Source organism: Carassius carassius, chromosome 29 (genome assembly GCF_963082965.1).
Source record: "Carassius carassius chromosome 29, fCarCar2.1, whole genome shotgun sequence".
In the NCBI taxonomy this organism is placed as follows: domain Eukaryota; kingdom Metazoa; phylum Chordata; class Actinopteri; order Cypriniformes; family Cyprinidae; genus Carassius; species Carassius carassius.
Window position 1 is genome coordinate 745,934 of NC_081783.1, and position 13,538 is coordinate 759,471.

The 13,538-nt window shown below is 41.1% G+C and overlaps 1 protein-coding gene across 2 annotated transcripts in view; it reads right to left on the reverse strand.

The window, feature by feature from the left end:
- Positions 1-13,279, reverse strand: part of LOC132109355 (protocadherin Fat 4-like) — a 97,901-nt gene extending 84,622 nt beyond the window's left edge. For both annotated transcript variants that reach the window (XM_059515375.1, XM_059515374.1), the window contains exon 1: positions 8,159-13,279. In XM_059515375.1, the coding sequence (XP_059371358.1) occupies positions 8,159-13,264 (5,106 nt within the window). In that variant the 5' untranslated portion in view covers positions 13,265-13,279. The remainder of the gene's footprint in view (positions 1-8,158) is intronic.
- Between the last annotated feature and the right edge of the window lie 259 nt (positions 13,280-13,538).

Here is a 13,538-nt window from a genome sequence, read left to right on the forward strand (position 1 = left end):
AAACGAAATATATCTCCATCAACATTGCATTCAAAGTTTCATGTTTATTTATGGAATTCTGCTCCGTAAACGTTCATTGTAGAATGAAGCATATATTTAGTCCCTCATTCTCTCACCAGTCCTTTTCCCATCATGCACTGCTCTCTTACCCGTCCTGACACCGGGGGCCTCTCCTCACCTCTCTCTTCACTTGTAAAGGATGTGATTGTGGTCGATTCGACATAGTCCTCCTCTCGCATCCCCTCTTTATCTGGCTGCCCAGAAGAGGAAGTGAATATGGCGGGAATGTGAGGAAAGTTAAAGAGCAGACATCAAGAGCAACTTTCTGACCCAGCGGAGAGAGAGAGCCAGAGATGGACAGGAGATGTAAGGCGTTTTCACGCTTTAAGAGCTCCTTTAGTGCGCTGCTGTCAGACGGAGACGATTGAGAGAAAAGCCGAGCGACTGAAAGCTCTTTCTCTGCACACATTTGCATGTTAAAGCTCCTCGCTTCCCCGGAGTCATGGAGACGCCAATAAAGGTGCAAGATTCAGTCGGCTGAACTTAAAACGACTTTATTAAAGTGTCAGTGATCAGAGAAGCACCGTTACATGCTCGAAGAGCTTAATGACCTGCTAAGAGCATTACGCTCTAAAGACTTGTTGACGGAGACTCGATGCTCACGCCTAGACAAAAAAATAACGATTAATTCGCTGAAAATTGCAGGAATCTGACTGAAACACAAGAGCTTTTGTGCTGGAAGAGCCAGATGCTACAATCCTCGGAAAGATGAGCAGTCATTCGATGAATTGGATTTGTTCCTGAATAATAACCACATCATGATTAATGCATTACTGTTTATATACTCTCAGAGTTATTCTAGTTCACTAAAACTGAAAACATACTTTCAATACTTGAAATAAAAAATATGAATCTGACACAAAATAAAAATAATTTTTTTTTTTTACTTCTGCTAGTTTCTCATTTTCATTTTAAGTGGATATACAAAAAAAAAACTAAAACTAAAACTGAAATAAAAATAAATAGCTATATGAAAATGTACTGAAACACAACAAATAAAATTACTAAAACTTTAACTACAATTAACAAGAGAGGAGAAAATGTTAAAATATATTCTGACTTGAAATATTAACATAATATTTTATAGTATAACAATGATCCTAAAGTGATACAATTGATAAATAGATTGAAATGTTAGCTGCTAATTATTAAAATCTTATACACAAACACTTTTTGGTTCACATAACATTTTGTCTTATTTTTCCAGTAAAATATCGAAACATTCTATAATAAAGATACATTTATGTGAGAAGCACAATATATTTTTTTTTAATTGTCAACAAACAAACAAACAAACAAACATGTCAGTTGGGGTCAGAAAAACACAACCTGTTTTCTCTTTGAATTAAGTTTATTGACCAAATTGGCAGATATTTTTCTTTTCAATCCTGTTTTAATTATAACTCACTTAATTCTGACTTAATTGACTTTATTCTTAAAACAAGAACAAATGTGTGTCAGTGGGGTAATAATAAATAATCTTGTTTTCCCTGTGAATTAAGATTATATTTCTGACCACATTGGCAGACATTTATTCTTGTTTTTGTTTTTTTTCAGCAGAAACTAACCAAATCTTTTCATGAAACAAGGCTTAATATCATAATAAGTCATTTTACTTCTTTGGTAAATGTACCTGGATTTAAAGATGTTTAGATATTTGTACTAGAAAAAGACAAAAATACCGAACTTAGTTTTTTGCAACGTAGAGGTTTTATTGTAATTGTTTATGTCATACTATGATGTCATATATTTTATACAAAAAATAAAAAAAAAGCACATGCAACACAGGAGTGAAGGAAATCTCATTGGTTATTACATGCATCGGTTTTGAAAAATTGAAAAATGATTGTTTATTCTTCACACAAACGGTCACTATATACATTAATCTGTCCTAAATATCAAAGAAAGTTGAGAACATTAGGAAAATATCATTGATATCTAAAGTACAGACTCATTCCCAGCCGAAAACTGGTTGTTTTCTGAATGAGGCACGTGAATGAAGATCCGAGGATCTGTGAAACAGGATAAGAAACTCACACAATAATCCTTCACGCTACGAGAGAGAGACAGAGAGCGAGACAGGGCTTGAGAATATCTTGCAAGTATAAAGATCAAACTGTTTGTGGGACGTCCTGGGGTTTCTCCGCTCTCCGTCAGCTTTGTGTAATTAATGAGTTTCTGATTTATGCACATAACTAACAACAAACAACATCACAAATAAAGAGCAGCTCTAATGAAGCTCCTCATAATTACCCAAATGAGAGTCGTAACGAGCAGGAAAAACGGATGAAACGTGTCAACATCTTTTATGAATCATTATGAAATATGAATGATGTCTTCAGCTTTTGACATTATACTGTTGTTTATGATGAGACGTGATTAGAGGCCAGAGACAGAGGAACAAACGCTTCAGTCTTACAGTCTTACTTAAATACTATTACATTTTATTTACATTTGATATTTTATCAAATATGACGCTGGAGTTAAACATCTTGTGTGCATCCTTGATTCATCGTTAACATCAAAACTGTTGTGACGCAGTATTTCGTATTTATTCATTTCATGAACAGAAGGCAAGATTTATTTTCAGTGAATAACAACAGAAAATTGCAAGATGGGATTTAGATCGGAGCAGAGTCATAAAAACTACTGTTGAGTCTTTAACAATACATCTATGATTGACCAGAGCACCTCAGAGATTCGGCTAAACCAGGATGAAACTCATACGACACGAGGGTGAGAAAACAATGACTGAAGTGACCCTCCAAACAGAGTTCTCTGAGCGAGCTAATTCAACATCAGGAGCCACATGGAAGACATTAGCGTCTGCAAGCAGCTTTCTCCAGCTCCAGCACTCATTTTTCGAAGCTGTTTGAAGGATTTGGAGACTGTGTAAAGGCTGAAATAACATTCGTGGCTAATACAGTCACACACACACACGTAATGCAGGGGTCAGACGACAGATCAGCTCCAGATGACACACACCTCAAACACCTGAAGCAGGTCTGAGATCAGCCTCACGTGGAAACGTCTCAGATTACGAAGAGCTTAAACCTGATAATGCATTCAAAATCTGTGCATGTTTCAACCCAAATCATTACTTTATACAGTCATAACTTCATATTTTCAACTAAAACCATATTCAGCAAATTGAGTGAGTGAATGTAAAACAAAAAAATCTAAGTTTGATTACTGTTATTAATGCATTAGAAATAATTGCAAAATTCCTTGAAATTTAAAAGTACACATGAAACTCACCAGAAAAAATAATATATATATATATATATATATATATTAATGAGAGGTTTTGATAGATTATAAGAACATATCTGAAGGTTACCAGTATGAACCCCGCTGGAATGAATGGAATTGAATTAAATCCCTTTTAATTTATAACTCCTGACTGCTCAAAAACAGTCCAAATTTATGAAAAAAGCTATTCTACAAAACTTTCTGACACTAATAGAACTCTGTAGATAATTTTATAAAAAGTATTTTTAACACCTAATATGACTCCATACATTCCTAGGTCTAAAATAGTAATTAATGATGTGTATTTTGAGGGTCTTAAAGCATTTGCAAAGCGTCATTCTCTTACTAAAAAGCTCCATATTTATTAGACATTTCTGTGCACCCGAATGTGTAAAGATTAATCCTGACGGAGACTCTTCATGTGTCGTGAGAATGACGTCGAAAAATAATCGTCTGACCACAGGAGGAGACGTTAGCATCTGGTGGCTGTGGCTCTGCCCGCAGAGAGGCATGATGGGAAATAATAAACACGTCATGGTTTGAGCAGCATGGCTGGCAGTTGTCACACACACACAAAGACGACACGCAGAGACGACACACACACACACACACACAGTTCACAAATACACACAAACACCTGTCAGTTCATAATTCATAATCTGGAAGGACATCATCATCATTTTAATAATAATAATAATATTTAGTATTAGTATTAAATCCATTTTTAATGGAATAGTACAAAAGTATTATTAAAAAAACAATATTTCTTATTTTATTTAATATTTGTCATTAATTATACAAGTATATATGATGATACATTCATTGAAAAAAAGCTTAACATTTGATAGAAAGTGCTTTAATTTATTATTAAATACTCATCGTTTAATTGCACGGTACAAAAGCATTTTCTTATTTTATTTAATATTTTTTATTTAATTATACAAATATGAATTATATTTGAAAACAGTTATGCTTTAAATATGCTAAATGATATATTTTTATGGAAAGTAAAATTTTGCGCCTCTATTTTCAATTTTGTTTTAAATGTATAAAATTATATTTTTATCATAAAAACTGTCATTTGATTTTTTTTTGATCTTTCAACCTAGTTCAGATTAAAAATATGTAATGATAATTATGATAGTGTTGTTGTTATTGAATAAAATAAATAACGCCTAAATAAAACAAAATAAAATATTAGATGCAAAGCTTAAACTTAAAAATCAGAAATGTTGCATTTGCTCTTCCTCAAGTGCATCGATGTGTCACTGAAGCTTTTGAGTCTCTAAACTCAGATCAACTCAATCGACTGAATTTACTCACAAAGCCACTTCCTGAAGTCTGACCCACAATCAGTGCCACAAACACACACATAAATCACTGTCAGCCGTCACACACACACACACACACACACACACACACACACGCTCAGACAGACAAACACAGAAAGACACAGTCATGCTGAGTTTGTAAAAGTGTAGCACAAAAACTCAAAAACACACGCAGCTGCTATCAATTACGCAGCCAAACACACAAACACATGCGGCTGCTCCTGCACCGCTCTCCGTCTCTTTACAATCAGACGATTACAGCAAACATCCGTATCTATGACCGCTAACACATGCATTCATCTCTCAGCTCACATGTGAGGAAGATCCAGACAATATTAGATTCACAAAACATCATGTTCTCCAGCAGGATTTCGTCTTGTTTTCCAGTCTTAAATCCAGATGCATTTACTAAAGATGCAAAATGACTTGAGATATTCAGTCTTGTTTTCGGAGAAACTGATCAAAATTGAGTCCGTTTTGGCTTAAAACGAAATCAAATATCTTCCAGTGAGGTCAGAAAAATAATCTTGTTTTGTCCTTGAATTAAGTTTCTTTTTCTGGCTCCGCTGACAGATATTTGTTCTTGAGTTAAGCGTAAACTCATTACATTACGTTGCATTTTTGTTCAGTTGATTCAGTTTTCAGAAAGCCAGGATTAATATCTCAGTAAGTCATTCTGTATCTCCAGTAAAATGCATCTTGATTCGAATGAAGTTCATATTTCTGACTCCATTGACAGACATCTGTTCTTGATTTATTCATGAACTCACTTCATAAATTCATGTTGATTCAAGCATCTTTTGATTCAAGATTTTTTGCCCTGTATTTAATACTCATAGTGATGTGCTCAAACCTCTAACACTTCAGACTCAAGCTGAATACTTGCTGCTGAATTGAAACGGATGAATTAAATTCAACTGAAGTTTGAAGAAATTAACACAATGCAATTTTTAACCAAAAAAGCTACATTTATCAAGACAGCCTATACATTTTGAGACAACAATGTCTTGTTTGAAACTTTCAATTTCTTTCAAAAGAAAACTTGAGTGGATCAAGCTGGAAATACACTTCATTTCCCAGAATGCATCAGCTGTGTGATTCTTCCTGTCTCAACTTCCTGTGCATTGTATCCTATTTAAATCACCCGAGCTGCTCAGCACAGCACGATCCATCCCTGATTTCACTGATTCACTTTCTCTAAACGCAGTAAACACACCTCACCACCAGAAACAATAGCACACCATTACACTTAACCCTTTACAGTCATTCACAGGAGCACACAGTGCTGTTTTCATGTAAAACTTACTCCAATAAACTTTAACTGAAAAACAACATTTTACAGTGCATATGCTCACTTTATTAGCCTACTGTGAGTGATGTCTGTTTAACTTTAACCAGACCTACTCCTATGGCCTCAAACCCAAAGACTCAAGTGATTCTGATTGGCTACAGAAGCTCACACAGACACAGGTGTGATGCTCAGGGAGTGATGTACACACAGATACTGAGCCTAGAGAGAGAAACCGCACACACACATGGAACAACAGCAATACTGAATTATTATCACATTCATTTACATCTTACTACAAAGTGCTTCAAATAATGTCCAGTGGTTGAGGTGGAGAGGTGATTTTACATAGTTTGTCAGACGCAAACAAAACTACTCTTGATACAAGGCGATATATTTCATATTACATTTCCAAATGGGATAATCATTATGTTTTCCTTGTTTTAGTAAAACATCTTAAAATCCTAAAATCAAATACAATTCCTTAAGAAGCAACATTTTTATAAGAGACCAAAACTTGTTTTCTTGTTTTCCCTTTTCTTTCAAGCATCAGCTTAAGTAATGTTGCATGATTTCTTCATTTAAGGATGTTTTAGTGGCAAACAAGAGGAGTACTAGTTAAGAAAACAAGTTATCTTGCATTGAAACTGTGAGGCCAAACAATCACAAACACACACAAACACAAAATGTACTCCCAAATGGGACAATGCATAGACTTCTAATGTTACATTCAGCCACTTATATATACTGCAGAACAAGCCTAACAGAAAACTTCCTGTATTTTTACATTTCTAAAAAACTAACAATTGAGGACCTCATTTCCCCCCAAAATATGGTTAAGTAGGTAAACACACACACACACACTTAGTTTGAGCAGCTCTAATGTCACCCACATCTGCTTTCATTGTCACTGCTGTTCATGATCTTCACTTCACATGGACGCTTTCATAGAACCAATAGATGAGTTAGCTGACACAAGCGATGACACCCCCTCACAAAACAAACCAAAGCAAACCCAAACCATTTTGACTTCAATTACGCTCACTCTCTGTCTCTTGGCATGGAGAGCAACGCCTCTCGGGAAGCTATTTTCAAGACTCTAACACAAAGCACATTTCATCACAAGCAGCAGAGAATGAGAAGGAAAAAAATCCACTTTATAAACGCAAATCATCAAGCCTGTAATAATATAACATTTTCGGTTCCAGTTGAAATTTCCAAAACACACACATATATAGAATCACATTTGTTTTTCATTTGAGCAGAGGCCTGCGCACACAAACCCACAAGCCCAGTGTAGAATTTCATCTGGTTCCTACAGCCGAGAGTTTAACTCTATCCCTCGAGGGAGAGTTTAGCGGGAGCAACGCAGATGCGTCGCAGTGTACCAACTGAACGTGAGGATTAAGTTTCACTTTTAGAGATTCCTCCTCTTACTCCTCTCAGCCTCCTCTGAAAGAACATTTCTATTCACTGAGACTTAGAGGGTCAGCTGAATTTAATGGTCACTTATTGCCTGTTCAGGCAAAGCTGGTGGCACAAAGCAGGGTCTCAAGGACCACCCTGCTCCGACATCGCCTGAGGCGTTCAAAACCCGGCTAATTCCTCTGCTTACTCGGCGGGGGACAGGTATCTGAGACCCACACACGGATCTCCCCCACTCATTTCCCTTTTACTCCGCCTTTCCCTGGTCAGTAAACGATTACAATAAGAAAGAAACAAACAATTCCATCCCATGGTTTCGTCTTATTAATATCTGCAATCACACCGTTTGGGCATCTGATTTGTTGAATTTGTCACTGCTGATAACAGAGATTAGTTCAGTCACAGCGGGAATGCAAAGCAGCACATTTTACCCAGGATTCCCCTCTCTCTGCACAGCGAGCACTACACTCTGAGATTAAGGCCTGCACTCTCTCCGAGATGAAACAATACATCTAGCCTGCCAAAAAACAAAGCCCACAATCTCAAGTGCAAAGCAATTTATACTTAATACAACCCAGATCGTCTAAAAAAGAACAGGGGGGAAAACAAGCAGGAACTTTAGTAATGCACACACGGTTATCCAACACTCACTCATATTCTCGCTTAGGTTTTTCCACCACATCCACACAAATGACTTAAGCACATGTTTCAGAATGTGTTCCCATAGATTTCCTTTCACACAATATGCAAGAGCCATCAAAATCACTGACACCCCCCCCCCCCCAAAAAAGTGATTACTCACCTCAGCATGTTGTGTTCTGGGCTGGCTGGCGTCGGCTTCGATGGCGTACACGTCTATCAAGTAGAGGTCCGAGCCTTGCTCCCTGTCCAGTTCTGCAGCTGTTTGGATCATCCCAGAGTGGCGGCCAATGGTGAAAAGCCGGCCTGCGGCCTTCCCTCCGCTCCGGACTGAAACAATAAAAAACTCCACCTTGGTGCCGGTGCCACGTGGACTGGAGGCATCCAAAGAGATGACATTGGTTCCAGGTGGTTGGCCCTCTTTTAGAATAGTGATGTATTTGGGTTGGGAGAAGACCGGGCCATCTGAACCCTGAAGGATGATGGTCAGCTCCGTCCGTGAGGTCTTGCGATCCGTGCCGTGATCTGTAGCAGATACGGTCAGACTGTAGATGAGTTTTGAGGGAAGGAGCTGAGAGGCTAGTCTGATATCTCCACTGTAGCGGTCCATGATGAATGTGTCCGAATCTCCTCTAACGAGTTCATACTCCACCTCCCCGTTGGCACCCTCATCAGGGTCAAAAGCCACTACTGTTGTCAGAATGGAGCCGATTACTATGTTAGATTCAGCCACTAGGGCATTCTGGGAGATAAATACGGGTATGTTGTCATTTTGGTCAGTCACCCATATGGTAACATTTTTCAGAGCAAAACGGCGGAACTCGACCGGCACAGCCTGGTCGCTTGCTTTGATGGTCAGCTCAAAAAGGTTGGAGAACTCTCTGTCTATTTCCTTGTTCGTAATTATCACTCCAGACGCGGGGTCAATGCGGAAGTGTCCACCCCTAGGAGTCTGCATGACGATGGAGTACTCCAGCTGGCCGTTAATATCAGCATCCGTGTCGTGAGCTGTTATAGTCATGACGGAGGTGTAGAGTGGGAGGTTTTCAGGGATGGACTTAAAAATGTCACCTGGTGTAAAAACAGGAGGGTTGTCATTAAAATCTCTCACATGAATGATGACCGGAATGGAGGTAGACCTGGATGGCCTCCCACCGTCTTTGGCTGTGATATTGAGTTTGTATAGGGACTGCGTTTCATAATCCAGTTTTTTTACCAGGAAAATGCTGCCAGTGTTGGGACTGATGTTAAAAGTGCCATGGTTGTTTGTGGCAGAGATGCTGTATGTGATGTCGGCATTTGAACCAGAGTCAGCATCTGTGGCGGTTACAGAGGCGACCAGCTCTCCAATCCGCATGTTCTCCAGCACATCCACTGTGAGAGTTGATTTGGGAAATGATGGATAGTTATCATTATCATCCAGAACACTGATGCTCAATACACAAGTGGATGACAGAGGCACAATCCCAGAGTCCCCCGCCATAATTTTGAGGGAGTAAAAGGGTGTTGTCTCGTAGTCCAGTTTTCCCACTAGAGTAACTTGACCAGAAGTGCTGTCAATGCTAAACTGTTTCTCCTCATTTCCCTCCAAGATGTCGTAGTGGACAAGGCCATTTTTATTTTCGTCTACATCTGAGGCAGAGACTCGGAGCAGCTGTGTCATGTTCTGGGCGGATTCTGAGATAGAAGCCTGGTAAATGTCTTTGGTGAATTTTGGTGGGTTGTCGTTGATGTCCTGTATGTACACTTGAACTTTGGCCTGGTCTTTGAGAGGCTTGGGAAGGCCCTGATCAAAGGATATGACTGTGAAACTGAACACCGCGGCACCTCTCTGTCTCATGAGTGATTCGCGGTCGAGCTGTAGTGTGCTGGTCAATGCGCCCGAGATGGTGTTCAGCTCGAAATTTGGCTGCGGTGTTTCAAACGAGTAACGGACCTCGCTGTTCGGCCCAAAGTCTTTATCCTCAGCGAAAACCAGCCCGACAAAAGAGCCTCGCTCCTGCTCTTCCTCGAAGTGGAACACATAATTAGTGCTGTTGAAAAGCGGACGGTTGTCGTTGACATCGTCGAGAAGAATCGTCACATTAACGCTGGCGCTCAGCGGCTCGACGGCTCTGTCTTTGGCCACCACTAATAAACTGTACCGATCTTGTACTTCTCTGTCCAAATCTGCCTTAATATATAACTGCCCATCAGGGAAAATCCCAAAAACGTCATTTGTGTTACCGCTAACGATATCATACACAATTTCCCCATTAAGTCCAGAGTCTTTATCGCTGGCCTCCACCTTAAAAAACCGACTATTAACCGGCTCGGATTCTAGAATGGTGACTTCGTAAGAGAGCTGGTCGAAAACTGGCGCATTGTCATTAACGTCATACACGCTGATGGTGAGAAAGAGGCTGGAGGTGCGCTGAGGAATGCCAAGGTCAGAGGCCATGACCTCCACCTGGTAGGAGCTGGTGGTGACTTCTAAGGGGCCAGTGAGGGTGATCAATCCGTGTTTTTCGTGGATATGAAACAAGCCTTTAGGGTTCTGTTTAAGGCTGTATTTGACCATACCATTGGTCCCCTCATCAGGATCCGAAGCTTTAGCCTGGAATATTTGGTGACCGGTGACCCAGTTCTCCACAGCGCTGACATGCTCGACATTGTGAATGAAATGAGGTGCATTATCGTTCAAGTCCTTCACTGTGATATTAACCAATGCTTCCCCTGTAACCTCCCCACCCCTTGCAATCACCCTGAGCTGGTAAAACGCCTGCTCTTCTCTGTCTATCAGACCCAAAGCTGTGATCTGCCCTGTGCTGCCTTTGAGAGCAAACAGACCGCGCTGGTCTCCTGATGCGATCAAATAAGTGATATTTGTGTTCAGATCTACTGTGGTGGCCGACACGGTGCCAATAATGGTGTCAACAGCCACGTTCTCAAACATAACAAAGCTGTACTCTTTCTGACTGAACACGGGCGGGTTATCTTGTGTGTCTACAACAGTGACTGTGATTATAGCTTGCGTGTTCGAGAGCAATCCACCTCCGTCCGTCGCAGTGACCTGCAGCTGATAAGTGGTTTTCTCTTCTCTGTCGAGTGGCACTAGAGTTGTGATTTTACCAGAGTTGCTATTGATGTGAAACTTGTAAGAGTCACCAGCAGTGATGGCGTATTTTACAGTGCCATTGCGGCCAAGGTCAGGGTCAGAAGCTGTTACAGTAGTCACAAATGAGCCAGAGGGCTCGTTTTCTTTGATATTGGCAAAATACTGCATGGGGTAAAACACTGGGCTGTTATCATTAACATCCATCAGTGTGATATTGACTTTGCAGATGGAGTAAAGGGGGGGTGTGCCTGCATCTGTGGCTTTGATGTGCAGCAGATAGGAGCCCTCTTCTTCTCTGTCTAACTCTGTGGCTGTACTCAACCGGCCTGATATTGCATCTAACCTGAACTTATTCTGAACATTTAACGGGGTTTCAGGATCAAATGAGAATCGGAGCGTGCCGTTGGCACCAAGATCTGAATCTGTGGCGGACAGCACCACGAGCTCGGATCCGGCCGGTGAATGCTCGACTAAGGAAATGTGATATGTGCTTTGAGTGAAAGTGGGGATCTGATCATTAATGTCGGTGATATTCACTATTAATTTGGTGTAGGAGATTTTCGGCTGCAGGCCTTGGTCTTTGGCACTGATATTCAGCACTATTTGAGAAGCTATTTCCCTATCGAGCTCTGCTGCGCTGGTAACCAAACCGCTGTTCTCACTGATGGCAAACCAGCCCAAACTGTTTCCAGACACCAGTGAGTAGCGGAGATTGGCGTTCTGCCCGGAGTCTCCATCTGTGGCTGAGACCCCTTTAATGTAGCTGCCTTTAGGAATGTCCTCGCTGATGTCTACTCTATACACAACTTCCTGAAATATGGGCGGATGGTCATTAATATCATTCACAAATATAACCAGACTTGCAAAAGAGGAGCGAGCGACAGGCCTGCCGTTATCTGACACTGAAACGGTGAGGTTGTAGGAGGAGATTCGCTCTCGGTCGAGCACACTGGCTACTTTGATTAGGCTCAGATTGGGGACGGGCGAACTGTGGACATCAAAATGTCTCTGTTCGTTTCCGCCAAGTATAGAAACGGAAATATTACCATTAGCTGTGGACGAATCTGAATCGGAAACTGTTAATAATGCCACTACGGTGCCCACCTGTGCATTCTCATCTACTGAAGCGAATTTGGACGTGGTAGGGAAGTATCGAAATTTAACTACGGGGTCATTGTCATTCACATCAAGCAGTTTTATAGTTGCTTCTGACCTGCCTGAGAGAGAGGGGACGCCGTTGTCTACTGCATGGATAGTGAGGGAATACTCTTTCCTGGTCTCATAATCCAACCCCTCCTTTATAATCACAGTCCCAGCCTTAGGGTCAATCTGAAAAGGAGTTCCTTCATCTAAAAAATATGTTATATCAGCATTTGCACCCTCGTCCAGATCTGTGGCTGTTATTTGGAGAACACTAGAGCCAGTGGCAGCGTCCTCAAACACACTGGTCTGGTAATGATCCTGGTCAAAAGCAGGCGGGTTGTCATTTATATCCTGAATGGTGACGTTTACCTGCAGAAACCCAAACTTTTTAGGCTCTCCTTTGTCTTCCACTTGGATGAGGAGTTGATAGGAGGGGGTTAATTCTCTGTCCAGCCCTCCTGTGGAGACCAAGTGCAGAAAAGCGCCCTCTCCGCTCGGATTGACGGTGATATCCAAGCGAAACTTCCGCTGCTCGTTCCCGCTGACGATTCGGTAGGTGGTGTGATCCACTCCGTTACTCCCGATGTCCGCGTCTGTCGCGGTGTCCAGAATCACCTGACGCCCGCTGCTCGCGTCTTCTTTGAACGACACGACGATCGACGCGTCAGGAAACACCGGCGCGTTGTCGTTAATATCCAAAACCACGATGCGCACCTCGGTGGGGTAAGTGGGCTGACTGGACAGAACCACCACATTGATGATGTTACTAGGCAGAACTTCTCTGTCGATCACGGAGGACGTGTAGATAACGCCCGTCGTGGCGTTGATGGAAAAAAGTTTGTGGTGTTCGCTGAATCTGTAAGTAAAAGAGGGTTTGGTGTCGATGGTGCCCACATATGTGCCCAGCGGCTGCTCCTCCAGAACCTCAAACTCCTGCCGAACTTGACTGGATAAAGAGAGCCGCGATAAAGTCCATAAAACGAATAAAATAAGATGCAAAGTGTCCAAAGATCTACCTAAAAGCGCCATGATCACTGATCCAGCCAGGGTTTCTCCGAGCTTGATACATTCACCTCAGATTTGCAACATTGTATCCAAAAAAACAAAACAAAAGCAAAGGCTGTGATCAAAGGAAATGTATCCAAAGCGCGCTTGCGCTTCAAAGAAACTTGAGGTGAAGTTCCTCTAAAGAGTTCATAGAGAGCTGTAGATCCACGGGGATATCCTTAAAATCCGTTTTAGGGAGGAGAAAGGGTTCACTCGCTGTAAAATCCTGTCAGAAAGCATCCAGCAAAACTTCGCG